Source organism: Argiope bruennichi, chromosome X2 (assembly GCF_947563725.1).
Source record: "Argiope bruennichi chromosome X2, qqArgBrue1.1, whole genome shotgun sequence".
Lineage (NCBI taxonomy): Eukaryota > Metazoa > Arthropoda > Arachnida > Araneae > Araneidae > Argiope > Argiope bruennichi.
The window spans coordinates 44,255,375-44,283,181 of NC_079163.1; the positions used below are offsets into that span (position 1 = coordinate 44,255,375).

Below are 27,807 nucleotides of genomic sequence, written 5' to 3' on the forward strand. Positions count from 1 at the left end.
GAATTCCAAAGATTCCAGTATCCAGCCCACGGGAGAATCCATTTTCCCAAATCAATGACTCCCTCACTCCTTCTTGACGGATGACTCGCTTGTGATTACAGCTCCCTCCCTCCCCCAAAAGAAGGCTTTTGTTACTTGACACCGCTCCCTCCCCCTGTAATTTCGCCCCTCTTTATGACTGGTGGGGGTAGCTAAGCAGAAAGTCGAATCTAGGACCCCTTTAACCTATTCGAATCCCCTCGGTGATAAAATCCTACTCCTGAATTTATCCTTCTCTGCAAGGATGCTCTTTTCAGTTTTTTAATCCTCTGTCCTATTCATTTTGCGAGAAAAGTGCCCTTTTTCGTCTGTTTATGACTTGTTTAATGAAAGTTTCGTCGAGTCATTCACATCAAGGCTAGTTTTATTAACGTTGTTTATTTTCATGTACGAAGCTAGGTATGCTTTAATTGGAGGTGCGTGTTGATTTGTGTTTCTCTAAAAATTTGTTGAGTTTTGCATGAGCATTACTTTAAGCCTTTAAGGCTATTACTTATCTTTATTTTTTTCTCCCCTGTATAAAACTTTTATCAGGCGTTTAGTCGATTCAGAACAAACATTTAAAGATATCTGTTTATAAATATAGATTTCATATATAACTATATTCAGTTATCTTCAGCTGAGGATTTCATAATTTTTTTTTTTGAAATTGGATTTAAGAGTATTTTAAATTCTCCGCTCTCCTACGCTATGATAAAGCTTATTCTTGACGTTATCATTCTCTACAAAAGTGATTTTTCCAGGGTTTTTTTCAAAATTGGATTCAGTTTTGCTTAAAGCATACATTTCGCTTGTTTATGATTTTCTTTATGAAAATTTCTTTCTTGTATTCGAGTTTTGATAGTAGAATCACAACTATTACTTCAGAGAATAGCAATTTCCGAATTCGAATCTTAAAAAATCTGCAGCTGCAGTTTAAACATTTCCATGATGATGTGAAAGGTTGTTTAGAGAATGGAGTACTAGCTGAAGTGACGTTTTCATCCCAATCTATCTATCTTAAAACTTAAAAATAATCATAATCTACAAAACTCATAAAAATAATCATAATCTACAAAACTCATAAAAATAATCATAATCTACAAAACTCATAAAAATAATCATAATCTACAGAACTCTCAATGGTTATAATTGGAGGTGCAGATCATATACATTACTTTTGCATTTAAAACTTGCTTACACTTAGCAAAGTAGTTTTTCAGTGTTCCTGAAACATTGGTCTTATTTTATTATAGTAATTCATTAATCGTTTAAGTAATTCTGGCAGAAAAATGGGAAATTTATTCTAGAAAGGATACAATTTAAATTTCCATGGATAAATACCATAATACATGCCTAATAATAATGATAATATTAATTTATTATGTTAATAATATATAAGACTTCATTGTATTAATCATTTTAAACTAGTTTAAATTAAAAATGGTTCAGATCATGCTTTTAAATTTAGATTAATATAATAGTTAAAGTATTAATTGTTGTTTCATCGAGCCTTATGTCACTGAAATGTATCCTTAAGAGTATATGGATGCCAAAATAATTAAAGGGCAAATATTTTAATAATCTATTAAGAAATGATGTTTATAATCTTAAGTTAACTCAGGAAGGCAAAATTGATTTGTACCATAATTTTTCTATTAATTTAAATAGAAGTTTACAGAATTATGGGACCAAAGTTACATTTAAAATGATCCTAAACATTATTTATTTTATTATACAAATTTAAATTATTTTATTTTAATAATATAAAAATTAGTTCAGAACATACCTTTGAAAAATTAAAAGGGGAAAATATAGAAATTAAAAATGGTCATATGAATCAAGATCTCAAATTGATTAAGAAATATATTTCAAAAAGAAATGCAAGATTTCATTAAGCTTGAGAGATTTTTGATGGAAACTACAAATTAGGTTGTTTCTAATGATTACGCGTTCTGTCACTATGGGATCATAATAGGTAATTAATTCTTACAATTGAATTTAATTTATTGAAACTTAATAAATTTCAAACATCTTCATCAAATTAATAAGATGAAATAAGAATTAGAAAGTTTGACTGAAATAATTTAGATAATTGATTCAAAATTTATGCAGTTTTAGAATTTTCATCCAAGTCTTGGATACTTCTAAAGAATGTTCTTTACTACAATTTCTGATGGGGATAAAAAATATAAAACTAATGAACATAGCAATGAAAATTAAAATAAAAATTTTGAAATTCATATGTGCCAGTAAAAATTATCTATCAAAATGAAATTCAATTTCTGAGTATTCCTAAAAAAGTTGAGTATTCTATTGATTTTTCTATTCACCTTATTTTCATTATTATTTTAAAATTTATTGAGCTTTCATTAATTCTTATTCAATACTTTTTTCTTTTCTTGAAAATTATGTCGAATTTTTACTTGTTGTTCAGGTAAGAAAATTCGATTTATTTTTTAAAGGTTAAAAAAAATCTTTTTGCTATTTCTAATGAGCTTGCTTGAATAATGTACTGTCCCTAAAGGATCAAAGTCTATTTGTTTCAACTATCAAACTATTTGTTTTTAAAAGTTCCCTTTTACATAATCGCTTTATTTCAACTCGGTTATAGCAAACAGCCTACTTGTCTCCTTTATCTATGTATATGTACTCGTATGTATATAATAATCCTTCTTAACAATGATTTTATTTAAATATAATTAGTTTTCTGTTATAATAATATACGTTTAGAATTTAAGCAAGAGTAAAATTGCGAGATTTTAAAAAATATATTAATATACTTAGTTAAGAATGTTCTAAAAAGAACGCAAAAACTTGGTTTGGAATATTGTAAAAAAATAAGAATTTTTAAATTCTCATTCCCAAGAAAAATTCATTTCCTCAATGAACTTTTAATATCACCTTGATCATATTGGGTATTCTATTAAATTATCGATTCCAACTACATATATGCGAACTTTTCAAACTTTTCAATACTATAGAAGTCTTCAATACTTAATGGAAAACCACTCCATTTTAACGAAATGGACATCTTAACGGCCAGTTAAGATGTTATCGGCCATTAACACCTCATTTGACTATGAGTGAAGAAATGCATAAGAGGTCGGTTATGAGGAGGAATCATTTGTCCAAAATCTAAAAAACTTATGATAGATTCAAGTAATTCTGTTGGCTAAGAGAAAATGACAGTACAACCAATTATACTTAATGCTGCAGTCAACGAAACAGGAAAATACAAATGAAATTATCACTAGTGAAACATATAATATGCCTTTCTGTGCATATTGTGGCAATATAAAAAGATCCATATATAATACATCTTCTTATGAGATATAAAAATTTATCTATTGAATTCATTTCATCGAAATTCTTAATTATTAATATTAAAATGTCAGCTTATATTATGTCACTTATTTTTAAATACCTTAAAATCATATTCAGGATTAGATGATAGAGTACAATTAAGAGATTAATAATTTGAATTGCTATTATTAATAAAAATTTTCCTAGCATAAGCCGTTCACGAATACAGTGTCTGAATATTATTCAGTTCTGTAAATAGAATATTCCCTTTCTTCAAAATGAAGAATTTCTGAATATTAACACAAATTTTCAAATTATTATTTTCAGTCTAATAGTCTCCTTGACAACTTTTGGTAAGATTTTTTATGATCCGTTTATTTTTATCCAATAATCTTATTTCGATTTTACTTTAACAAATAGGTAATAAAAAATTATACATTGCTGTTTTTGAAACATAGGATCCATTTTAATAAAAATATTAAACGTTCCGATATTTCGAGCTGGAATTCGAAGCAGAAGCTTGTGCCTCTTTTAATAACAGCCCTGTAAGGGCCCAAAATATACTTCTGAGCAAAATAAAACATTTCATTTGATATGCATTTATGTTCATAATCAGATGAAAGAAGCTGAAAATAATGGATTATGAAAACATATAATTTGATTGCAACTTTTTTAGGTAATATCTATTTTATTCATCTTCAGTTGTATTAAATATTGTAAAATGAAATGCGAATTAAATATAATATTAAAGCGATAGCACCTATCTGTCTTAGAATAGATTTATAAGACAATAAAGCCTCAACAAAAATAATAGAAAACAGCACATTACTTTTACTTGAAATAATGCATACTCCTTATTCAAATGTCCAAAACGTTACCCAAACCATTATAATAATATAATATCGGCGGAAAATTGCTCACAGTAGGAATTCAGCGCAGAAACATGTGTCCCTTTAATAACGATTATTTGCCTCTAATAACGACGTGAAATCCGCTTTCTAGCGTTATGGTATCAGGATACCGGAACAAAGCATCTCTTGCGTTATGAATTTGCTTCCGAAATCGGGGGAGCGGGACAATTATGCGGCTCGCGTTACGTAAGTCACCTTCCTGGCATCCGGAGAATGCTTGCATCTTTCTCTAAACAATCGAACCTTGTGGGAAGGGAACACATGTTCAGAGAGGAGGGAAAAAAGCCTTTCCTTGTCAACCGTTAAGAGACCTAATCCGATTTAAATGCATCGACGGCCACCTTGTTTAAGGGATTGGGGCGATTAGCCGAACAGGGGGTATGGTCCACGGGATTTAAAATTAAACTGTGTTGAAGTGGAGTCATCGATTGGAGGGTTGGGGTTGCCTTTACCAGTGGTTCCTGTTCAGCAAACTATAGCTTCATATTAAAAAATATAGAATTTTATACAATAGTAAGAATGATATGTATTTTTAAGGTTGTCTTTCTCAAGTGTTTATTTCAAGAAAGCAGTTATGCAGTTCTTGTCTTTTTATTATTAAAGAAAATTTTGATGTAACGTCATAGAGCCTTGAAAAATAAGAAGCAAAATATAAACTAGTATATTTTTCATCATACTGTTTATGTACACTAAATCTCTTCGTATTAATGAAGTACGTTTTAATTTAATGATAAGAATCATGATGAAAAAGCAATAAAGTGTAAGATTTATTAGATGGTCATTGCAATGAAAAAATATCCTATATAAGCAATGATAATTCAAGTTAATATTAGGTAGAAACTCGAGAGCATCTAATATGCCTTTCAAAGAACGATATATTATATGAATAATTCGTCTCACATAACGAGACATATTATGTGAATATGTCTCACGTTACCAGATGCATTATATGAAAACAATGATATGACGCTGTTTAAATAAAGTCAATGATATCATAGTTTTTTAACTTCCAAAGATTATTTTTAGGGAAAAGTAAAAAAATTTGACAAATTTTTAATGTGTTTAATAACTTGGCTAAACTTTTCTATCAATTGATACTACTGTTATTTAAATATTCGTTTAAGTACAGTATTGTTGAAAATGCAATAAAATTGCTATAAGATAACAAAAGGAAAGAAGAATCATAGCAGTTCTAAGTTACTTGTGAAGAAGAATCAAATTTGAAATAACAGTGATGAAATATATTTTTCTGCTTTCTTTGTGTTATAAAAATCATTTCATGAAATTAAACACATTTTGCTTCAAATATACAGATTCAATTAATCAGCATTTCTTTTACTATTATTTAAAATTACATTTTTATTATTTATTTTGAATAATTTAGAAATGTATGGATCGTTAAAATGCATAGAGTTCTTTCTACTGCCAATTTAAGTTATTGTTAACTACAGAAAGTACATACATTTTTTATCGATCATTGTTTTAATTTTCTCAGTATCCTAAAAGCTTCTAAGTAGAATTAATATTATTTCAAAGTGATTTAACTGCTATTCATTTCAGTTTTTGCGATTGTTGTATTAACAAAATGCAGAAAGCTTTATGTCAATATGTGAAAGGCCTTCTAAAATATATTTTTAACTCGTTGTTGCAATTATATTTATTTTATCCAAAAATGTTAAGAATGAAATGAAGATTTTTAAATGATAAAAGTATTATTAAAACGGTATAAATCTTTTTATTAATGGAAGATTTAGTCGAAATGTACCACTTCAAAGTTACTATTCGTAATGAGAAGCGAAGACTTAATCTCATTTATTTAAATGTTAAATCAGTTGCTGAAAGTTTAATTAATGTTTCCTGCAGGCGAATTGCAAGTGTACAATTGCATTGTTACAGTTTATATTAATGTACGCCGGCAAGGAGCAGAAAACAGAGAATTTGTTAGAACAAAATTATTGTTACATAAATATACTTACTTCTTAATACTTCAAAGCAAATTGATTCTATACTCATGGATAGAAAACGTAGTTAGATTTTCATTTAGCTTTTAATGTTTGCTGCCATTTTGGAACCTAACCGAATTTAAAAATAAAGGTTGAACTTAACAGATCACTGATTCTAGAGGACCAAACCGAAGGAAATGTAAAACATTATTATATGAAAAGAAAGTATCTCAACTAACATATCTCTGAAATATTATTATTATTAAGTGATGGGCTTAGAGTCAATTTCAACAATAGTTGCTAAGCAAATTGGTATAAAATATTCTTTTTAGTTTTCATCAGTAAAGAATATCTTAAAAAAAATTTGGTTTCATATTTAAGAAGCAATCAGATCAGTAGAGTATATATTTTAGCGAATTCTCTGCTAATTCTTTTCTGCGTATATTAACGCAGAAAAGTAAATGTCAAAAATGGATCTTATACCCTTCTCCTCAATGGTGTTTAATAAATAATCAAAATTTATTGAAATACAAAAGTTTCACAATTCGTCAAGAAAGTAACTTTTATTTTTTTTAAACCACGAATGACCAAGCAGGCTCATTTTATTTCTAACACTATGAAAATCTGATAATTACATTTATTCAATCAATACTTTTGTTGTCATTTCTTTTAATCTTATTTGAGTTACTTAAGCACATCTTTACATAATTACATTTTTCGCAAAGTTTTGCTAACAAAAAAATAATTAATTCAGCAGAGAAAAACTTTAGCAAAATAATGAAATTCCATACAGAATTTTCATTGCAACAGCATTTCATTGTCATCCGATAGAGTCACAAGACACTTCGATCCGCCAGGGAAAAGAAGCGAGGGAAAATGTAACAGCTGTATTGAGCGTAGGGGTGAAGCTTGGCAGCATATGGTGGTTGTATCATATCGCGCTACCATTTCCAACCCCCGAAATATACGAGGGATTGCAATAATATTCTTTTTTCTGAGCTTCTTTTTAACGTTTCTCATCATTGAGCTAGAAGCTACAAACTGATGTTTGGAGATGCTCCCTTAAAGGCATTACTGTAAAGCTGAGATGTTAGGGGATCGGACAAAGGAAGCCGTGAGGTGGCAAACGACACACTTATCCGCCTTATTAAAAGAGCACCTGAAACTAATTGTTTTCGCGCCCGGCTATCAGAGATGAGGGAGGGGTTTTCCGAACCCTCCCCTCAAGCTAGGGACGATATGCATGAGTAGCCACATTTAGCTTTTGGTGGAAAGGGAAAGTTTCACGTGACTTCGGAAATAGCTTTCCCTTTTGTTGCTATAAATTCCATAACAAATGGATTTAAACCAGAAGCTAACTTCCTTCTTGGAATATGAATACAATTCTTGGAAATTAAATTCCTAGAAGTTATTATGAAATGAAAATGACGACTCCTTGCTTTGCAACAGATTAATTGTTGTGTTAAGTTATTAAATTTTCTCGAACGAAAAGGCTTTGTGACTTCTCCATTTGTGAATGCTTGTCTCTTCTAATCAATTGTTATTTCTATATTCTCAGTTTACTTGTTGTTATAAAAGATTTTTGAAGAAGATTGAAATCAATAAATTAATTGATGTGAAGTTCTCAGTGATTATAATTAAAGCAAACTATTTAGAGTATTAAGGAGGAAGAAATAATGGTCATAAAAATGCAAAATCTTGGCAGCACGCATTTCAGTACAAAGCAAAACGATTAACTCAAAAAAAATAAATATGAAAAATTGATAAAAATACGTTCACTGCCTTTCGCATAACAACAATTTACTGTCGAGAATATAATAGCTCAAAAACAGTCATGATTCATTTTACTTATAAATTTCAAGTCTTATAGGGATACTATAGATGCTTAAAATTGTCGTTGATTGAGATAACTTCATTAATTAATATGAAACAAAAACATATAAGATAAACCGAATCATTTTTAAATAAATATTTCTGCTCTTTTTAGTTTTTCGTTCTTTTCAGTTTTACGTCTTTTGCTTTCCCGTGAATTAGAATGCTTGCGTTCAAGATTTGAGATTCTCATTGCCAATGGTTGAGCTCTATAGTGGCTTATACCAACAGTGCTCTGAATAATCCTTATCGATTCGCACATTTATTTCACTATAACAGATAAGGATTTCGGGGTTCTTAACACTGAGAAACTAATTAGATTCATTTTCTTTTCTTTTTTATTTATAGGCACAAAGAATAAATAATTGAATAACTGAAAATAAAGTAACGGGAATTTCCAAATATATATATATATATATATATATATATATATATATATATATATATATATATATATAAATATAAATGTGATGAATATAAATATTCTTTTTACACTCTCTAATTTTAATTTTTTATGTAAAGAATTTTTTAATATTCTTAAAATCATTTCTCTATTTATTTGATTTATTTGTAGCAATGAATTTTTAAAAGAATTAAAAATTTTATTGCTAACTGCTTCAATTTTGACAGCTTAATTTTTTTTTTACTTGCTTCTAGTGGGATGCTTGTTCATGCTTTCATCATAAATTTCTGTGCATCAGTTCCAATTGCTGATGAATATATACTCAATTGACAAATGAAAAGGTTTTGATATCATTCCAAAACCCTAAAATATTCATTCAATATCAAAATAATCAGCTTTATATAATATATCGAAACACAACTTGTATAATAAGCCTCAAGAATACAAAAAAAAAAAAAAAATGCAACATTTTTTTAATCAAAGAGACTTTAAAATTAGAGAATGGAGCACGTGTTCCTAAAACATTTTTTACAGTGTACACTATCATCTCATTTTTTAAATATTCAAAATTTATTGTTGTCTTCCTGTTTTTTCTTTAGATTAGTGATAATTTAACTTCAACAAATTAAGATGATAGAATGAAGAAATTTATGAGGTACATTATTACTTCATAAAAAAAAGTATTTAATTTGTTCCTAATTCGTTTAAAAGTATTTGATACTTATAAAACACAATTTAATTTTAAATATCAATAATCTATATTCAATTTGATGAGACTGTATTTAATTAGAAAGTTACCTCATTTCATACAGATCTTTTTATAGCCCCAAGAAGAGAAGTAAAATATGCTACGTCATTCACTTGCAAAGCGGTCGCGATCAACTTTTTACGTACTGTCGACTTCAGTTGTCACTGTTTATAACAGTAAAACGATAGAGAATTTCTACTCATAGGATTGACAATTGGTACGGGAATAAAAAATAGTTATGTGAAATTTTCATTTTAGGCAGGAGCATTTATTACAATCCTTACTCTCTGAGACATACGAGTACTTTGACTCTTGTTAGAGGTTTTAATCCATTTAGTGCATATTATCTGTAATTGTAAAATATGTGTTTATTTTATAAACTTTGTTACTTTACAAATTTCCTATTCAAAAATTTTAGACATGTAATGTATAATATAGATTTATAAAATTAAATATCTTTTCTGTTTATTTATAGGTCATCCTCACTTCTTTAATCAGTTGTCAACTGGTTTAGATATAGTCTGCATGGCTGGAGAATGGCTTACTGCAACTGCCAATACCAACATGTAAGTGCATGTTTTAATAGAAAGCTATATAAAATAAAATTTGTGTTTAAAAATTTGTTTTAAAGTTGTCGTTCATAAAATTGCATTTTTCTGCTGGTATTTCTTATCCTGTTTAGCTAAACTCGATTTATCTTAGTCCACACGTTTAAATATTCATGGAAAAGAGGAAAGAAGACAGCAATGTGTCTTAGTATGAATACTGAGTCACCCCAAATGGTAAAAGATTGTCTTAGCAATGAAGATATTAAAGGAATATATGCCATATTGAAGGAATTTTCAAAGGAAACTTATCCACATTTGTGTTACAAGAGAGATTGACAAGAAAATATTTACTCAGTTATGGTCTAATGCAGTAGTGCTGAAGACGCCTGTATCGATCTACAAGTTTTCTAGATAATATTTAATGGAAATGGTGCTAAATTTGATCTCAACGAGAATAATTTTTATTTATTTTTTATTTTTTTCGATGAGAATAATTGGATACAAAAGGATTGGATTTCTTTCCTCTCCCCCTACCCCCGACTCTGAATCTGCCAATCATAGGGTTAAAATTTACCTAATTTTTCTTATAGCACAATTAGATATACCTGCCACCGCATTATGAAATTTTTTTTAAAAAATCATCTTAATATCGAGCTATTATTTAGTTACTTCAAAATAATATTAAATGAGGCTAAAGGCATTAACAAGTGTATTAAAATACTGAGAAAAAATGCATAAATATCTTTTTAAATTGATTTCCTTTTAAGGAAATATCTTTTTATTACTTTTAATAAGAAGTAAATAGAACATTTAAACAACTTTTTTTAGTAATAGGAAGTCAGAACAATAACTTAAAGATATCGGAACATATCCGTAAAAACCTCTGATTCATCTTAAAATGCAAAATAGTACTTTTTCAAAAAACACATTGCAAAATAATGAAATACCAGTATATATTCTTTATACATTTGATAATATTAAAATGTTTTCTTTTATTATTAATCATAATTATCGAATAAAATATTGTTATTAATATATGAAGAATAAAATAATCGAAGCAAGCAGAATTGTTCTTCAGTATGGTCTTAGAACAAAAGATTTTTAACGAAATAGAGAGAAGTACCTTAATAACTAGAAAATTTAATTTGCAAATTTTTTTATGAAAAGAGAATATTTACACATGTTTATAAATAAGGTAGACTTTTGCGTATGAAGATATTTAAAACTATATAATAACTTTTGCAGAAAATTAAAAATATTCTTCAAATTAAAATTTCAAAATGTCACAACACTTACCATCCTTAAACTTATATTTAGAAGCTTACGATTCTTATGTAAATATAAAATTATAATTGAACGCTAATTCTTTAAATAATTTGTTTGAAAATAATATTTCAAATATTAATAATTAGAACATAAAATTTTCAGGTTTACCTATGAAATCGCTCCAGTTTTCATCTTAATGGAGCAAGTCACTTTAAAAAAGATGAGAGATGTTATTGGCTGGCCTAATGGAGACAGCATCCTTGGACCAGGTTTGCCTACAATTTTATATATTCATATTTCATATAGATAGTTTAGATAATCATATTTTTTTCCATGCTATATACTCGCTCTTTTAGCATCTAGTTCAGGTAATCATACTTTGCTCTTTATTACATGCACAATTTTTTTAGCCATTGGTCCAGATAATCGTAAGTTCTCTCTTCTTTGATTAACCACTTAATTATCAATATTTATCTTTCACAGGTGGTTCCATTTCAAATCTCTATGCTTGTTTATGTGCTCGCCACAAAATGTACCCTACTTACAAAACAAAAGGATTGATGGGCTTGGGACAACTTGTCATCTACACTTCAGAACATGTAAGTGAATCATTTCTATCGTAGCTGATGAAGCGCATCAGCCTCAGTTATAGACTACTGCTGCCAATCAGCTGGGGTAAATAAAAAGAAGCGTGCCAGATTGGCTTCATTTGGGAGGCCAGTATTTTGGACATAATTGTTCCTCCTTTCAATTAAATTCTTCTTTTCCAGAGCCATTATTCGATGAAGGGAGCCGGGATGGTTATGGGCTTTGGAACCGACCATGTCATCGAAGTGAAATGTGATGCAAGGTAAGATGAGATAAAGAAATATGTCATCAATTTATTGTTGTGAAATAAGAAATTTTTACCTGAAAATAATCAGATAGAACTAGATTTTATTTTCGAAAATTTACTCTTTTTTGAACAATAAATCAATATGAGAAGTGCAATAAAATAAAGAATGATTGGTAAATACAGCATAAATTAATACATAATTAAATATAATAAAAGATAACCCTCGAATGAAAAGATAAATAAAAAGGGTTACACTCCATCTACATCTAGCTTTGAGAACTCTAAAACTGAACTCTTTAAAATAAATATATGAAGAAGAATTCTGATTTGAGCATTTGATTCTTATTCGCAAGATTACTATTTATTAAATTACTACAAAAGTAAAGTAAAAGTAACTTTTTTAATAATCCTTTCTCGCAAAATTTAAAATATTGCTCACATAAATCAAAATGCATTAATATTATACAGGGTGTCCCAATGAATGGAGAAAACGTTTATTTCCTTAAATATTGTACCTAGAATATATCTTCTAGTTACAAGGTTTCATTAAATAAGAAAGAAAATTGTATGAATACACTTTGAATTCTGTAGATGTTGATAATAAAAGATTTAATAACGACCATTTCTTATACATATCTCATTCAGTAAAAGTGTCAGACAGTAAAATATTTCTCTTATACTCATCAATTAACCCACAAAATTTCACATTTATGTCTATAAAATTTTCAGAGATATTAAAATGAAAATTTATTGATTTAAACCACTTTTTCATACCTCGGACTGATGTTTGAGTGAGTTTTTCATGTGCCTTTCAGGGATAGTACATAAATCACAATAGTTTGTTAAAAGGGTGGAATCATGAAATGTTAATGCATTTATTAATTTTTATTAAAACTAAAAATGATTAGTAATGAATATATTAATTGAAGTGCTCATAATTTTTTTGCTTGCATTTTCCACATATATACAAAGCTGCATTCTTCCAACTATACTTACATAAACACTACTCAGTTCATCATTTGTAATATCAAGACAGGTTTCTTGAATTCATTGGCAAAGATCTGCTTTGTCTACAGATGTTGAGTTATAAAGAGAAGAGCATAAAATATGCTATGAATAAAAGTGAAGCAGCTGCTTCAAGTTAGGTGATCTAGGAGGAAATTCAACTTGTCCTTGTAAACTAATCCACTTGTCATGAAATTCTGTATTGTAACATCATTTTTAAAGATGACTTGTGGTGAGAAGGAGCATCATCTTATTTCAACTAGATATGTAGAAGTACTGTCACCTGCATTTCATCTATTATTTCAGACACAGAGCTATTAAAAACTAATTGAATACACCGGTCATTATTTAGCATACTGTTGAGAAAAATGGCCCCAATCAACGAGTTTTTGAAAATTCTATTCTATACAGTTATGGAAAATCGTCACCGATAAAGAATCTGTTGTAAGAAAAATGGATTTTTACCATTTCAAACGTGATTGTTTTGGCAATTGATGCTTTCATCTAAATCATAGCCACATTCATCTTCCCAAATTCCATTTCAGAGGAAACAAGGATTTGATTTTATGAGAAGTAGAGCCTAATTGCAAAATTTTAGACGTTGATCATAATCTGATAGTAGCTGTTCCAAGGCGTCCATGAATGTTGTATGGATGCCAGTTATTACATTAAAGAATTCTCTGCACTGTATTTTTTGGAATTGAAGTTCTATATACTAACATTGCAATAACTTGAAAAATAAACTAAAATATCTACTTCTATATCATTTGTATAACGCCTCATCTTTCCCTTTACTTCCCGAGGAAATAAAAATTTTATAGTTTGCAGTCCCTAAACTGTTCATACACTTTCTAGAATGATGCCTAGAATTCGAAAATACTACATAGTTTGTATTCTGCAACAACTTAGGCGTTACAATTCCAAATGGCCTAAATCCTTAGCATATCAAAACATTCTTCGTTACTGAAATGCATTATTCTTTAGGAAAGCTTTGAATTATGCACACAAGTGAGAGAAAATAGTTTTATTTTATTGTTCGGTATTCCATTACTTCTCAGAGATATCTTTAAAAAGTTCAACTCCTCAAATTTAGAATTCTTTTCCTGTAAAGTCGAAGTTGCAACTGTCGACAAATCAAATTGGATAACAGTATCCATGACTACCAATTTCTTTTAAGTCATGATGATTGATTTATGTACTACAATACAAATATTTTCATATGACGTTTTTCTATATTGAATAAATTTGCATCTCTGAAATAAATGTTTTCTTCTAAATTTGTAATTAGCTTCTTTAAATTTAAACATATATCTGCTAAATTTATATATAGAAGGGTAAAACTTTGTATCTGCATAATTGAATATAAAATAAATATTTTACTAATTAACCTTTCTACACTATGGGGGCATATAAAAATTATTATTTTTTTATTAATAACTTCCACAGAGGCAAAAGTGTTTTTTCATAATTGAGCATCTTATTTACTAAAGTTTTAAAGTTGGAAATATATGTCTAATTTTAATATTTAAGGAAATAAACACTTGTTCCTCTTTTTTTGATATTCTGCATATAAACAAGGTAAAAAAATTAAACTTTATACAAAAAATAAAAGATATTATAATATACCTAAATAATTACGCCTCTCCTTAAAGCTGAAAGTTTTTAAATCAACAAAAGTAATTTAAAGTAGAAGATGTTACCAATTTTGATTGGAAATTTGCAATAGCCGTATTTGGTGAACTTAAAGTATTTTAATAATATAAAGTCATTTAAAGATTCATGGCACAAAAGATAGTACTTTATTTAGAATAAAAAAGTATATATGAGGATTTTTCTCATGAAACAATTTTTTAGAAATATAAATGTAATTTACGTAAGTAGAAGCAATACTTAAAATGATGCATAGAAGAATTAAAACCTAAAAAATAATAATTAAAATGATTTTGTACCATATATTATGTAAAACCATGTACGTAGTTCAATTTCATATTTGAATATAAAATTTCTTCAATTTAGGCCTCAGAGTAGGATTATTACAAATACTTCCTACTGAAGTAGAACAATAAAGGACAAAACGAGCTATATTTTTATATTTCATAAGCAGGAAGATTATGGGTAAAATTCCTGCTCTTATGGTGCAAGACAAATACTCCAGTAAGCAACATTTGCAATGACCGGCTTATGGGGAATTTTTTAAAGTTCGGAAAGAAATAAAAATATTAATTCGATTATAATGCAAGCAAGCTGGAATTACCTGAGTTAAAAGAAATTTTATACCGCATTTGTAAGGATTATATAATATTAAAATATAAATTTAGTCGTTTTATAATTTCAAATCCTGTATTATCACTTATTTGATGCATTTTAAATGTGATTGCTTAATCTTATACATTTAAACTTCTTAGAGTATAAAAGTTTTTAATTCTAGTCAATGGAAAGGTAATATTTTGACCTTTTATTAAACCCTACACATTTCTTTCTTTGTTAGGGGACGAATGATTCCGGAAGAATTGGAAAAATGCATATTGGCAGACAAAGCGAAGGGTAACAAGCCTTTCTTCGTTTGTGCTACAGCTGGAACCACTGTTTTTGGAGCATTTGATCCGATCGAAGCTTGTGCCGATATTTGCAAGAAGTATGGTCTGTGGTTGCATGTAGATGTAAGTACAATACTTCTCCTAAAAATTCTTGCACATTCATAACACTATTGGAGAGATTTCTTTAAACAAAATAAAAAATTGAATTTTTTTTTAATTCTCCGTTTTTAAAGGGAACTGTAAAATTATTGCCAAATTCGATTCTTATTAATATTAGATTACTAGAATTAAAATACCCCAATTCAAAGTGAAGAAATTATTGGTCATAGAAGCAATAAATCTTTGTGGTATGCTTTTCAGAGCATTGGAAAACAACTGATTCTGAAAAAAAGTTCCTGAAATGAAAAATAATGGAAAAAGGGCTTAATATATACATAAATTTATCAGGATCGAATAGTAATTCTGCCATAGTCATGGTGTATTTTAATTACGAATTATGAATGCTACAAAAGTTTCCTATGCACCAAAACATCGATTAAATTAATGCATGGAAACCAGAGATTTATTTATAGGGGGAAAATTAAAATTTTCACATAAGTTTTTTATTTCTCTTTTTTTCTTGTGTATGTATCTTTTCCTCATATTGTGAAACGCGTATTATCAAGATTTGATATTCTTATTACTAATGGGTAATTTGTTGTCCTCTCTATAGTGCCCTAAAAGTGAAATTCTCCTTTTAACCTCTCAATACATCGTATTAATTAAGAGGAACATCGTATGTTATTCATATCAGTTGGTTGCAGATCATGGATGAGTTTTCCGAAAAGCTATCCTGTGATTCATTAAAGAGAGAGAACCAACAATGCGTGTGTATCATATTACCTTAAAAGTCAAACTGTTTTCATATGATCTTTTTTGAAATATTTACGGCATGCCTAGGTATAAAATTATAAAATTCCTGAATCAGAAAAAGCCCGCTTTAAAAAATCGAGTGACTTCAAGATTTTAAATGTAAAATAATAAAATTTATTTGAAACAGTAGAATTAAATTTAATATATAATATTCAGTTAAACAAAATTCATTAATAAGTTATTAAAATATTAAAATTTCACTATAAATTTCGGTTAATTTAAAATTATTTAATCATATTTTCTTAAATTTAATTCAATTTTGTACTAGTACAAGTTTTGCTGCAAGTTGGAGTGGAAATATTAATTTAAAGAATGTAAGGAAATATTACAAAGAATGTATTTATTTGCGATTAAAATCTCATATCTGGAATTATCTTTAAACAACATAATTGAAATACTAGCAATTTACCTTAAATTTTTATATGCATGCATTGTTCAAAATAAGATCTTTTATTAATTTTCCAGGCTGCTTGGGGAGGTGGTGTTTTATTGTCAAGGAAATACAGAACAAGAATGAATGGCGTCGAAAGGTAAGATGTTTTATTATTTTCAAAGCGATGCTGCTTTAAATTCTCTTTGGTATTATTGATATGTCATGAACCAAAGAGTTTTTTTAGTTATTTATCATTTCTAATATTTTCTAATTATAATAGTCAAACTAAATGCTTACATTTTTATCACCTCAAAAAATTTCTTTTTACTTATTTTTAGAGCTAATTCTCTCACATGGAATCCCCATAAACTTATGGGCTCACTTCTGCAGTGTTCGACTGTTCATTTCAAAGAAGATGTAAGTTTATAATTTTGAAAAATAAACCCTATTAAAGAATTTTCTGCGTTTAAAAAATTTGTAACAATTAATTTGAAAAAAATCGCTTTAAAATATATAGGCTTTCGCTCAAATCGTGAGCAGGAGCTAATTTCTAAATCGTTAGAGACGGGCATATATTTCTAGGTGGAAAACATATTTAAATGACTTAAAAAAACATGTAAGTTTTGTGCATCAATAAATTTATTGCTGAAAAAATTTGATCTAAATTTTTACACAGTCCCCAGGATTTATTAGTTATATTCAGTACATATTCTTTGTGCCCCACCATTTAAAATAAATTTTAAAAATATTTTCCTCTTTCCTGCGAATAAAACTGATCGAGTTATGAAACTCTAAATTTTATTATTTCGTGGCTAAATTTTATTGTCTTGAAAAGTTCTTAAGGAGTCTCTTAACTCTTAAATTTCTCACAAATGAGTTATTGGGTATTAGATTTCTTAAAATTACGGTGCGTGGAAAAACAAAAGAATTTTAATATTAAGTTATTTGCTGTTTATTTCATTATAGATCAAAATGCTGTTACATTACTTAAAATGTATTCGGAATTAGCGAGGAGATATAAAACACTATGCATCAAAATGTCCATCTACAATCCTTTGGAGAAATCGGTATTGTAGAATTTATTATGTCAAGGTGTTCCATTAAATCAGCTCTATACATACTTGTCGAAAGTGTCCAAAGGTATGTCCTCATTTACCCAGAAGGTAGTCCCCCCTTCAAAAAAAATTTCATAATTTCAAATATGGAAAATTTTATACGATGTGAGTCATATCTATATTGACTATTATCCTGCAAACGAGGTTTGATTTTAGGAATTTAAAACCAACCAGATCGAAATCTATTTTTATAGGATTAAATGTAATGGATCTAGAAGTATCAGTTTCTTAGCCAAGATAGTTTTAATAAAATAGTTACTTACGGTCTCTAAAAAATCCTAATAACATATAATTAGACAGTTAGCAATGAGTTAGTCTGTGAATGTTTGTATGGAACATGGAAGAGTACTTTAATCCGATTTTTCTTCACCTTTGCTTTAACTTGTATTGTTGTGTAGGTATAATCATTTGAACAATTATCTGATTATTTGGAAGAATCAATTAGAATTGTCAAGATTGATTATTAGATTATTTTTAGATTTGTCAAAAGTGTAGAATGTAAATATCATGATGTAAAAGATACCATGAAAGGGCGTCACCATACACATCCTTTCAGCAGCATACTTTTCTGATAAATACAGAATGAAATATAATTATTGGAATGAAAATTTTAATGAGTGGGTCTCGCTATTATCAGATTTCAGTTCTTTAAATAATTTTTTGCGAAAGTTTCTTAAAAAATAAAGTTTACGAAAGAGAATCCACGAATAGAACAGATTTGGTTGCGTTGTAAATATGTTACATTATTAAGGCCAAGAAGAATTTCCTTCGCAGTTGCGTTTCTGTTAAATATTACTGTAAAATAGTTTTTAATTCAAGCTTTTCATATTCTTGATTATAAGTATATTTTAAATAATATTCATTATAATAATTTTGTTCATTCCATCATGTTTGTTTATTGCCTCAGTTATGTTAGTTTAAAAATATTAAGCTGGATTATTAAGCTGGATATCTGCTTTATGATTTTCTATTGAATATCTCAACAAATAAAAAAAATCAATGAAATTTTTAATCAGTTAGAAAAATGTTACTTTTTTTAAAAAAAAATATTATTTTTCCTAAAAAAAACTTGCATAGATTTTTATTAATATTAAGCTTCTCTTACCTAGTCAGTTTAAGTCAAAAAGCAATGTAACTTTTTCATTTCATACATAAGGGTGTCAGGACTTTTAAGAAATAAATATCCTAAATAGTACCAAAGGATTATTTAAAACTTCAGATTTCGCAGATTTCAGAAATATATTTATTGACTCAAATATTGTAAAAAGACAATCTTTTCTTTAATTAAAACATTTTTCACTGGAAACATATGGCTGTGTATAAAGATTTGGAAATTAATATTGGACCACTATTAAAATAGACATCCTTTATACATGTTATCATAAAAGACCAAAATAAGAGAATATCAACATTCTCTGGTGAGTGTCAACATTCTCATCCGGTGAATGTTAACATTCACCGAAAGAACAACTACATAAATGCTGAAATTCACCGGAGAAAGTCGACATTTGCCAGATATCGGTCTTTCACTGTAGTATATATATATATCCGATTTTATATGAGTCGGAGACAAAATTAAGGACAAGACGTTCTTGATCTTTAGGGTCTTTTAATGAGTTGCAACCAGTTGAGTGCCGATTACCTCTTCCAACAAGACAAGCATTACGATGTCAACTTTGATACAGGTGATAAGGTTATCCAGTGTGGTCGCCACAATGACATCTTTAAACTGTGGCTTATGTGGAGAGCAAAGGTATGTGTAATGCTCTACATTAAGAATAAAAAGTAAATATAGTACATTCAGGTAAAAAAATGCACGAAGCCTTTTCTTAACGCTTGTTTTTTGTTTATTTCTTCTAGGGTGACAAGGGCTTTGAAAAGCATATAGATCATCTCTTTGAAATGACAGAGTAAGTAGTATTTTTCTTGAACTCTATCATCAAGTTTTTTTTAAAAATAAAATGACTTTGTCAGTGTTTTTGGTAGCTTTTGTTAATGTTTTTTTAACAAAAATGAAATGGGGGTTACGTAATAGAAAATTTTCGGATAAAATATTAGATTTAACATTTATATAATCAAATTCTAATATATACTCATAATCTTTCATCTATTGGTCGATTGCACTTTCGGTCACAAAGATAAAACATGTAAAAATTACAAACTTCAGGTAACTGAAGATGAAGAAACTACTATTGAAATCTCCCTTTTATAATTTTAAAGCCTTTTTACATTTTCTCTTAAAACAATCGTCCTATTATTGTAAAATTCGCTGATATTTGAATAAAATTAAAAGGCGTTTTAATTAATTAGTTTCTTTTTTGAAAAGCTTAATGCATTCTACTCATACGCATCTTAACTTTTGAAATACTTAATAGCTATATTTCTAATATAATTGTTATAACACTGTCTACTGTTGAAAACACAGACATATAAAACATTTATGAAGACATACGTTTGTTTCTAATAATTTCTATTAACAAGAAAAAATATCGCAACAGTAAATTTATCAGGTCTTAGGGAAAAAAAAAAAAAAAAAGGAAAAAGGGAAGAAAAAAAAAGTCAGCTTTTGCTTGAAAAGTGAATAGATGTTATTCTTATAAAAAGGAAGCAGAGTAGCGTTCTTTATAAGTTTACACTACGATGATTAATCCCTAAAATATTGCAACACAAGTAATCAAACATCTGCTTCAAACTTAAAATACTGTTTTATTACAAATGAATCATCAATGACTGATTTCCTTCAACAGAGTGATATATCTGATTTGTAATTTAATAGCAGTTTGAAGGTATAACGAAAGAGTAATTTAGTATAAAATTCTAAGATTTCTTTGTTTAGTTGGTTGTGTTATGTAAGGAATACCAAAAAGTTAGAGAAATAGTGCTGGTGAGAGTATTTTGAATACACATTATTTTATTATACTATTAAACATAAAAAAAATGAAAGGAATTTTTATATAGCATTTGAAATAAATATTTGGTTTCTTTTGTAATATTTGCAATTATGCTAAATTCTTATATGATTTTATTTTTTATCTGTATCTAGATATTTTTAAATCAATAGTAGCTTCTTATCAAGGTATAAATGCTTTCAAACTTTTTTAATGAACCAGTAATATTTGAAAGTTACAAAATTTAAAGTTACAGGTGGATTTTTAAGCTAGAACTGCTTTGAATTTTGTCACTATATTGATTTTTCTTTTTACGTCTGCCGTTATTACTAATCTATTTAGAAATGAGGTCAATTGAAGCGAGAAACATCAACGTGAACTGTTCATTCAACTACACTGCGAATTGCTTGTCTTCTAATATCTAACTGTCTACAGTTATATACTGTGCAGCGATTTCACGCCCTTTTTCCCTTCAATTAGAAAATGCAGTGAACTGAAAAATTAAATTAGTACTGTGCACGTGATGTGTATCAAGGAACCATAAACTGGCCCCCATTTTATTCATAATATCATGCTGAAATCATTATAGAAACTATTTTACTGAATTTAGGAAACTAAAGAACAAAAAATAGTTAGTACAAAAAGCATGTTTAAACATTAAACAAGTGAATAAAACCTTAAACGAATTCTTGAAGTTTTTTTCAAGCATGTTTTAAAGATTTTATTGATTTCCCACCCCCAACAGGATTGGATATTTGTTAATACCTGATAATCTTTTGGAAATTTAAGATATATTCATTAAAAAAATTAAACAGTAATGCATCATAAAATTTATTTTGTAAAAGTAAGAAGAAATTAACATCAAATAAAATCTTTTTGAATGTTTCTATAACTATGCTTTTAGGTAGAAACAAGTTGTTGATTTTCATTCGACTTTCGGCTTCGCGTTTAATTTCTAAAGACATTCAAGTTTACAAAAACTTAAACAATTTTCAAAAAAAAAAAAAAAGATACGAAAACCAATTAAAAGGATTATTTATTTGTTTCAGATACATGGTGAAGAAGTTGAAGGATAACAGAGATAAATTCCATCTGATTCTTGAAGAAGTAAGACACATAATGTCACAAAACTTTTATTTGTATAGCAAATGTTTTTAATATTAAATATTTTCTTTTTAACAGTTTAAAGTATCTAAAAGTGTTTAAAAAATATTTATATTATATTCTGAAAACGTTTTAAAGCAATATAAATATTTAAAATATGTAAATATTTAGTATTGCTATTAATGCCTTAATTATATTACTTTCCTGCTGTTGACAATTAATCTTTTATATTTGACTTTTCTATTAGGATTGTAACTTTTTAAATTTGTGTTTAATTGTTTTTAAAATAATTATTTATATCCGTTTATTACTAAAATATATTCATAATACTAAATATATTCTAAACATACTAAATATATTCATACTAAAATATATTCAAAATATATATATTTAGGCAAAATTTGAGCGAAAAAAATAATACTTTTTATGAGAGCTACCGTGCAGGAATATCATTTCTCATAAAGCAAAAATTTTGTTAAATATACTATAATGTTCGCCAAAACCTGTTCTAAGATTTGTCGCAAAATTAAAATTACACATTTCTAGATTTCTTTACATTCTGCTTAAATCAAAACACCAATCTATGAATTGTAGTTATTTAGTGATGATTGAACCCGTGTGCTCTTTCTGTTTAAAAATTATAGAGTACCCAAAATATTAAATTTATAATAATTCTTATACATACAAATGCTTCTGAGAAAGATTCAGGCGAATACGGAATTTAAATAGAGGACAAACGGAAAAAGACTATTCATGCGAAAAAGGTTTGTCTTACCATTATTAGCTAACTATACAGCCATTAATGCACTCATTGGTTAAGTGTTTCTCATATAAAATACACATATTTCAGACAAATACGCTGGCAAACAGGGTCAAATGGACTGTCACAACCTAAGTTTAAAGCTGAACTAAGATGATGTCACAATTATGATAATCATTATATTCATGAAATTAAACTAAGATTGAAATATACAAATGCTACCACACGAAACATATAGCGCCACATCATATATCGATGACTTGGTGATGTCGGAATTTATGTAATACATGTCCTCTCATGTCTTCTCAGAATCAAGATCGATTGTGGCTTAGTATCAACACCGTTCACAATGGGTTGGTTTTGTGTTCTTACAAATGAATCAGAGGTAAGCCTATAAAGTAGCAAACGTTATCATTCCATCAGTACAGAGATATAAACACAACAGTCGCCAATAAAACGCATGCCGTCAGATTCCTTTTTAGATGGTAACGTGTATGTTTGACCATCTGACCAACGGGGCCTTAAACCTTTTCACATGTTCCATGAAAAGTACAGTATATTGGCACACGTTCTCGATTTTAAAATCCTGCAATCCTACAAACACAAATTTTGGGAATGAATTAAGTCCAAATTTCTTGCTCTCGTGTGATTATGGTCCTCATCAATGGACAAGCTTTGAAAATAATTATTGTGAAACTGGAGATATTCATCGAATGAAATAATCCATCAAATCTATGGACTAAAATCTCATAATGAAACTTTGAGACTGCCTCGGCAGATAAGTTGCAGCAGGCTGTCCACCAATGACTTTTAGATGCAAGATGTCAAGATGTTATGATTAAAAATACGCCTTTTATATAATCTTAAGAGACCATCTAATGTCAGATTAAAGCAGTCTTTCCATCTGTTGACTTTTTTAATACTTTTGTTGCATTTCATAATTTCTCCACTAGATCATGTTTGGTATCTGTAAAATATTTCTCATATGTATTAAAATTTACTAGTATTATCAATGAATATCTTTGCAGATATATGTTATTCACTATCCAAATGATATTATCATCTTTCAACTGGAAATAGCTTTCGCACTGTCTGATTTCGAACGTACATATATTTTCGATGTAGAATTTTTATTTTTTATTTCAAACATTTTCACATACGTTATTGTCTTGTATTAGTAAGATATATTATTAAATACTTATTTTTTCAGCCTGAATGCACAAATGTTTCATTCTGGTACATTCCAAAGCGTTTGAGGAGTATGCCTCATTCTCCACAAAAGGAAAAGCTGCTGGGAGAGGTACGACGTAGAATTCATTAATACTTTATTGTTTAACAGTTTTAACAGTTTAACAGAATCAAACAGTTTATTTGGTATAATTAACCAATAAAAATCCGTCATTAATCTTTCTTCCATAGTTAACAGCAACACTGAAGGGACGCATGATGAATGCCGGAACCCTAATGATTGGGTACCAACCTCAAGGTGATTTACCCAACTTTTTCAGAAGTATCATCTCGAATGCCGCTGTTCAGGAGCATGACATTGATTTCATGCTCGATGAACTGGATCGGCTTGGACATGACCTCTAAATAAAAAAGAAATTGAATAGTTGTACGTTATGTGCTTGTTATGTAGATCAGTGTCATATATACATTTAGAAAAAGGTAAAACTTGGCCCATTTAAATTTTCTCCTGATTCTTTATGTCTGTTAACTTCTAATTTATCTTGTTTCTTACGTTTTACGTATGCAAATAAAGATTAACATTTTTCAATTAGTTGTTCTTAATATAATGGTATGTATGTGCGTGTTTCAAAATTTTGGGCCATTGTTTCCTCGATATCGGCAACTTCTAAAGCCGAATCAAATGTTAGATATATGATTACAGCACTGAGTGCTAATTGCTTGTGTCGTCGTTGTCTTTGTGATGATGAAATGATGATGAATCTCATCTACAACAAAATCCAATGTCTTCCAAAACTTAGCGATGCCAAAGTGTAAGAGAATAATTCTAGTTCCATCTTTGGTGCATCAGTAGTTTTTCTGTCCGTGTTTGATGTGTTTAGAAGATATTAAATAGGATCATGGTTATTTATTGCTATGTGTATTTTCCATGCACATAACAATAGATAACCATGTATCTACTCACATATATATGTATATATAGGACACTTTAATGTCATTTAAAGTAAGGCACTAAATCTTCACAGCAGATTATTTTATGTATACCAATTGAAGCATTCGTAGTTATATTGTGTGTATATATATGACTGATATATATATATGTGTGTACTTAGATGTAATCTAATTATTTTTAGTTTCTGAAAATGAAACACAAGTTATAAAAATATATTTAAATATTTATATTGAGAGAGAGAGAGAATTTAATATATTTAAGGCAGGGACAGCTATTAGCAATATTATTAGAGGCGAAACAAGGATTTCTGTAGAGAGTACTGCGATCTCTGTTCATTATTTGTTGTTTCAGTGCCTATTGATGTGTTGTGTGATTTTAAATATTTCCCTACTATAAAAAAGCAACAATTTATATTTTCATTAAAATGTTTTGTTTCAATGCTCTTTGGTAGTTTTAGTCTTGGGACTATTTAATCTTTTTTATTCTATTTAGATAAAATATTTGTACCTGAATCATATTTCGTATTGTGAAAGATCCATTTTTTAATAACAGCATATTTTTGAAAAACTAAAATGCGGAATTTTTTAGAATGGGCATAGAAATGCTCTCTGACAAATGCTTTTTTTATTTTTATTGCATGTCGAATTTATTTGATTCTGGATTCTGCTTCATTTTGAAAAATTCCAATTTTTAAAAATCATAATGAGCTGTTAGTATATTTATCTGATGACGAAAAACGATGCTTGTTTGTTAAGTTAATTGTTACTTGTTACAGTTACTTATATTTTTTAGTATTATGACTTAGATAACGTCCAAATGTTAACTATAATATTATTAGCAGATATGTGTATCTTGTTCCATGTTTTAAAGAGGATGATTTGTTTATGAAGGATTCAGAACTTTTCTCCTTGCATGTGAGAAAAATTGTGTGAATATTGTATGTACATGTTAACGGATGAAAAAGAAATGTATGCATGCGTGTTGATTATTCATTACTATATTAATAGCTCGAAAGCTTATAAATATTTGTTGTTAGAGAGCTCAAACTTATTTCCAGCTTATAATCGCGATTATTAAGGAAAAAGGAAGAAACTATTACAAACAACATTAATATATTTGCATAACTTTAACATAATAGTGGAATTTTTTAATTAATAATTACACTGCCACACTTCATTTCTGCTTTGCTCACGCACATTTAACAAGAATAAAAAAAAGACCATTTGGATTTTTAAACACAATATTCACACCATCATTAATATAACAACATATTATTATAGAATATGCATCATGACATGTGCTAGCACCTTAAATATTTAAAAGTCATGGCAATGCACAAAAGTAGTCAAAACTTACATAGCTTTATTTTTCTCACACAATGAATATTCTCAATAATAAAGACACGGTATTTTGAAGAACTAAAGGATAATTTTAAAATCGTTGAAAGGGAACGGGATCAATAATTTTTCTAAAATGCTGATACACATTAAGGGAAATAAACCCAATATAACTAGCTGGATTATTCTTTATTGATTAATGCTTAGCAAAGCATTCTATATGTAAAAATGTATTCTGATCCATCTATGTTTATCGTGGAGTTTCTTATCATGGTTATTTTGTCAAATGCGTAAATTTTCTCGTTGTTAATTCGAGATAAAGTGCATTTAATCATATATGGGATCTTACGTAATTTTATTGTAGATTGTCGTTTCCCCCTCCCCCATTCAAATGTTCCTAGAATTGGATCTTTGTTTCAAAAAATAATTTAAAGACGATGTTATTGTCTGTGCCACAGTCTCCAATGTAAACATTCACAATACTATAGCCGAAATAAAATATTGTTAATTGTGGGCTTTAGTGTGTTCTGTCCTTATTCCACACAAAAATGTATTCGAGTAATTTTCTGTATCAATAACTATTCTCAATGAAATCGCAAATTAGTAGTACGAGAGAAGCTATGAAATATAAAATTACGCCCTGGTAAATAGTTCTACATACTATCCGAATATATTTTAAAGTAGTTTACATATTTAAATCAATTTTCGATTTAAGCACCAATAATTGATATTCTAGATAATAAAACTCAATTTTTAGTATAGATATTCCATAGAATTCTTTCTGCTGTTCTAAATCTTTAAATAAATATAAGTGATCATTTATCAGTGAAAAATTCGCTCGCAGCTTTCTATGCATTATCAAAATCATTTATTATTCGCAATAAGAAATATAATTTTGTAGTGGTAAAAATAATTAGACCTAATAACAATCAATTGCATCCAACATAAATTAAAAAATATTTTTTTCAAAGATTTATTCAATGTCGTTTGATAATCTGTTGGAAGATTTGATATCAGCTGCTTTTTAAAAATATTTTTTCTTATTAAATTAACATTAAAGATTCAAACAAATGTAATATTTGGAGGAGGTTAATATTTAGATTATTAATCAATCATTTACAGTATTACAGTCAGTACATGTTTCACTGCCACGTGTCAGAGGTCAGACTAATTCATTACAATCCGCATGACACGGTGGAGCATCTGTCCCAGGTATGGCGTTTTGTCACAAAACTAGTAACATGCTAGGTATGTAAAGTAGTCCAAAAAAATCAAATAACATGTGTGTAATTATAATGAAATTTAATTTTTATATATTAGTGAACAATCAAACCAAGAAGAAGGCGTATTTATTAATGACAGACATATTTTTTTTAAATAAAAAAAATCGTTTTCAAATTAAAGCATCAGGATGGTCAAACTCAAGATTAGAATGAGTCTTACAACTACATGAAAATAAACTGCAGTAAACTTTATAAGAATGAGTAATAATGTTGAAAGTAATATTTTTTAATTAAAAAAGAGATTTTCGAAATTATTAGTGAAGACAGAAAAAAAATGGCATATGGTGACAGTTTTGAAAAGAAAATTTTTCTGAAGTTCAATTAAGACTGTATAGAAGTTACCTGAATTGATTCTGTTTAACCTCAAGAAAATTGAAATGAACATGTCAAGATTTTGATGTAGACATTTCTTAAAATAAGTCATTATTTATAAAAGATATATATATATATATATAAGTAACCAATCTAAAGTAAGAAAAAGTTTGAAAACGAAACTAAAATGA

The 27,807-nt window shown here is 28.3% G+C and overlaps 1 protein-coding gene across 1 annotated transcript in view; it reads left to right on the forward strand.

Moving 5' to 3' along the window:
- The window catches only part of LOC129960815 (glutamate decarboxylase-like), a 50,358-nt gene extending 23,824 nt beyond the window's left edge, over positions 1-26,534 (forward strand). The window contains exons 3-14 of the mRNA XM_056074473.1: positions 9,677-9,767; positions 11,178-11,284; positions 11,499-11,614; positions 11,786-11,865; positions 15,344-15,515; positions 16,770-16,834; positions 17,016-17,094; positions 19,396-19,545; positions 19,653-19,702; positions 21,730-21,787; positions 23,755-23,844; positions 23,964-26,534. Of these exons, the coding sequence (XP_055930448.1) occupies positions 9,677-9,767; positions 11,178-11,284; positions 11,499-11,614; positions 11,786-11,865; positions 15,344-15,515; positions 16,770-16,834; positions 17,016-17,094; positions 19,396-19,545; positions 19,653-19,702; positions 21,730-21,787; positions 23,755-23,844; positions 23,964-24,137 (1,232 nt within the window). The 3' untranslated portion in view covers positions 24,138-26,534. The remainder of the gene's footprint in view (positions 1-9,676; positions 9,768-11,177; positions 11,285-11,498; positions 11,615-11,785; positions 11,866-15,343; positions 15,516-16,769; positions 16,835-17,015; positions 17,095-19,395; positions 19,546-19,652; positions 19,703-21,729; positions 21,788-23,754; positions 23,845-23,963) is intronic.
- The last annotated feature ends 1,273 nt before the right edge of the window (positions 26,535-27,807 follow it).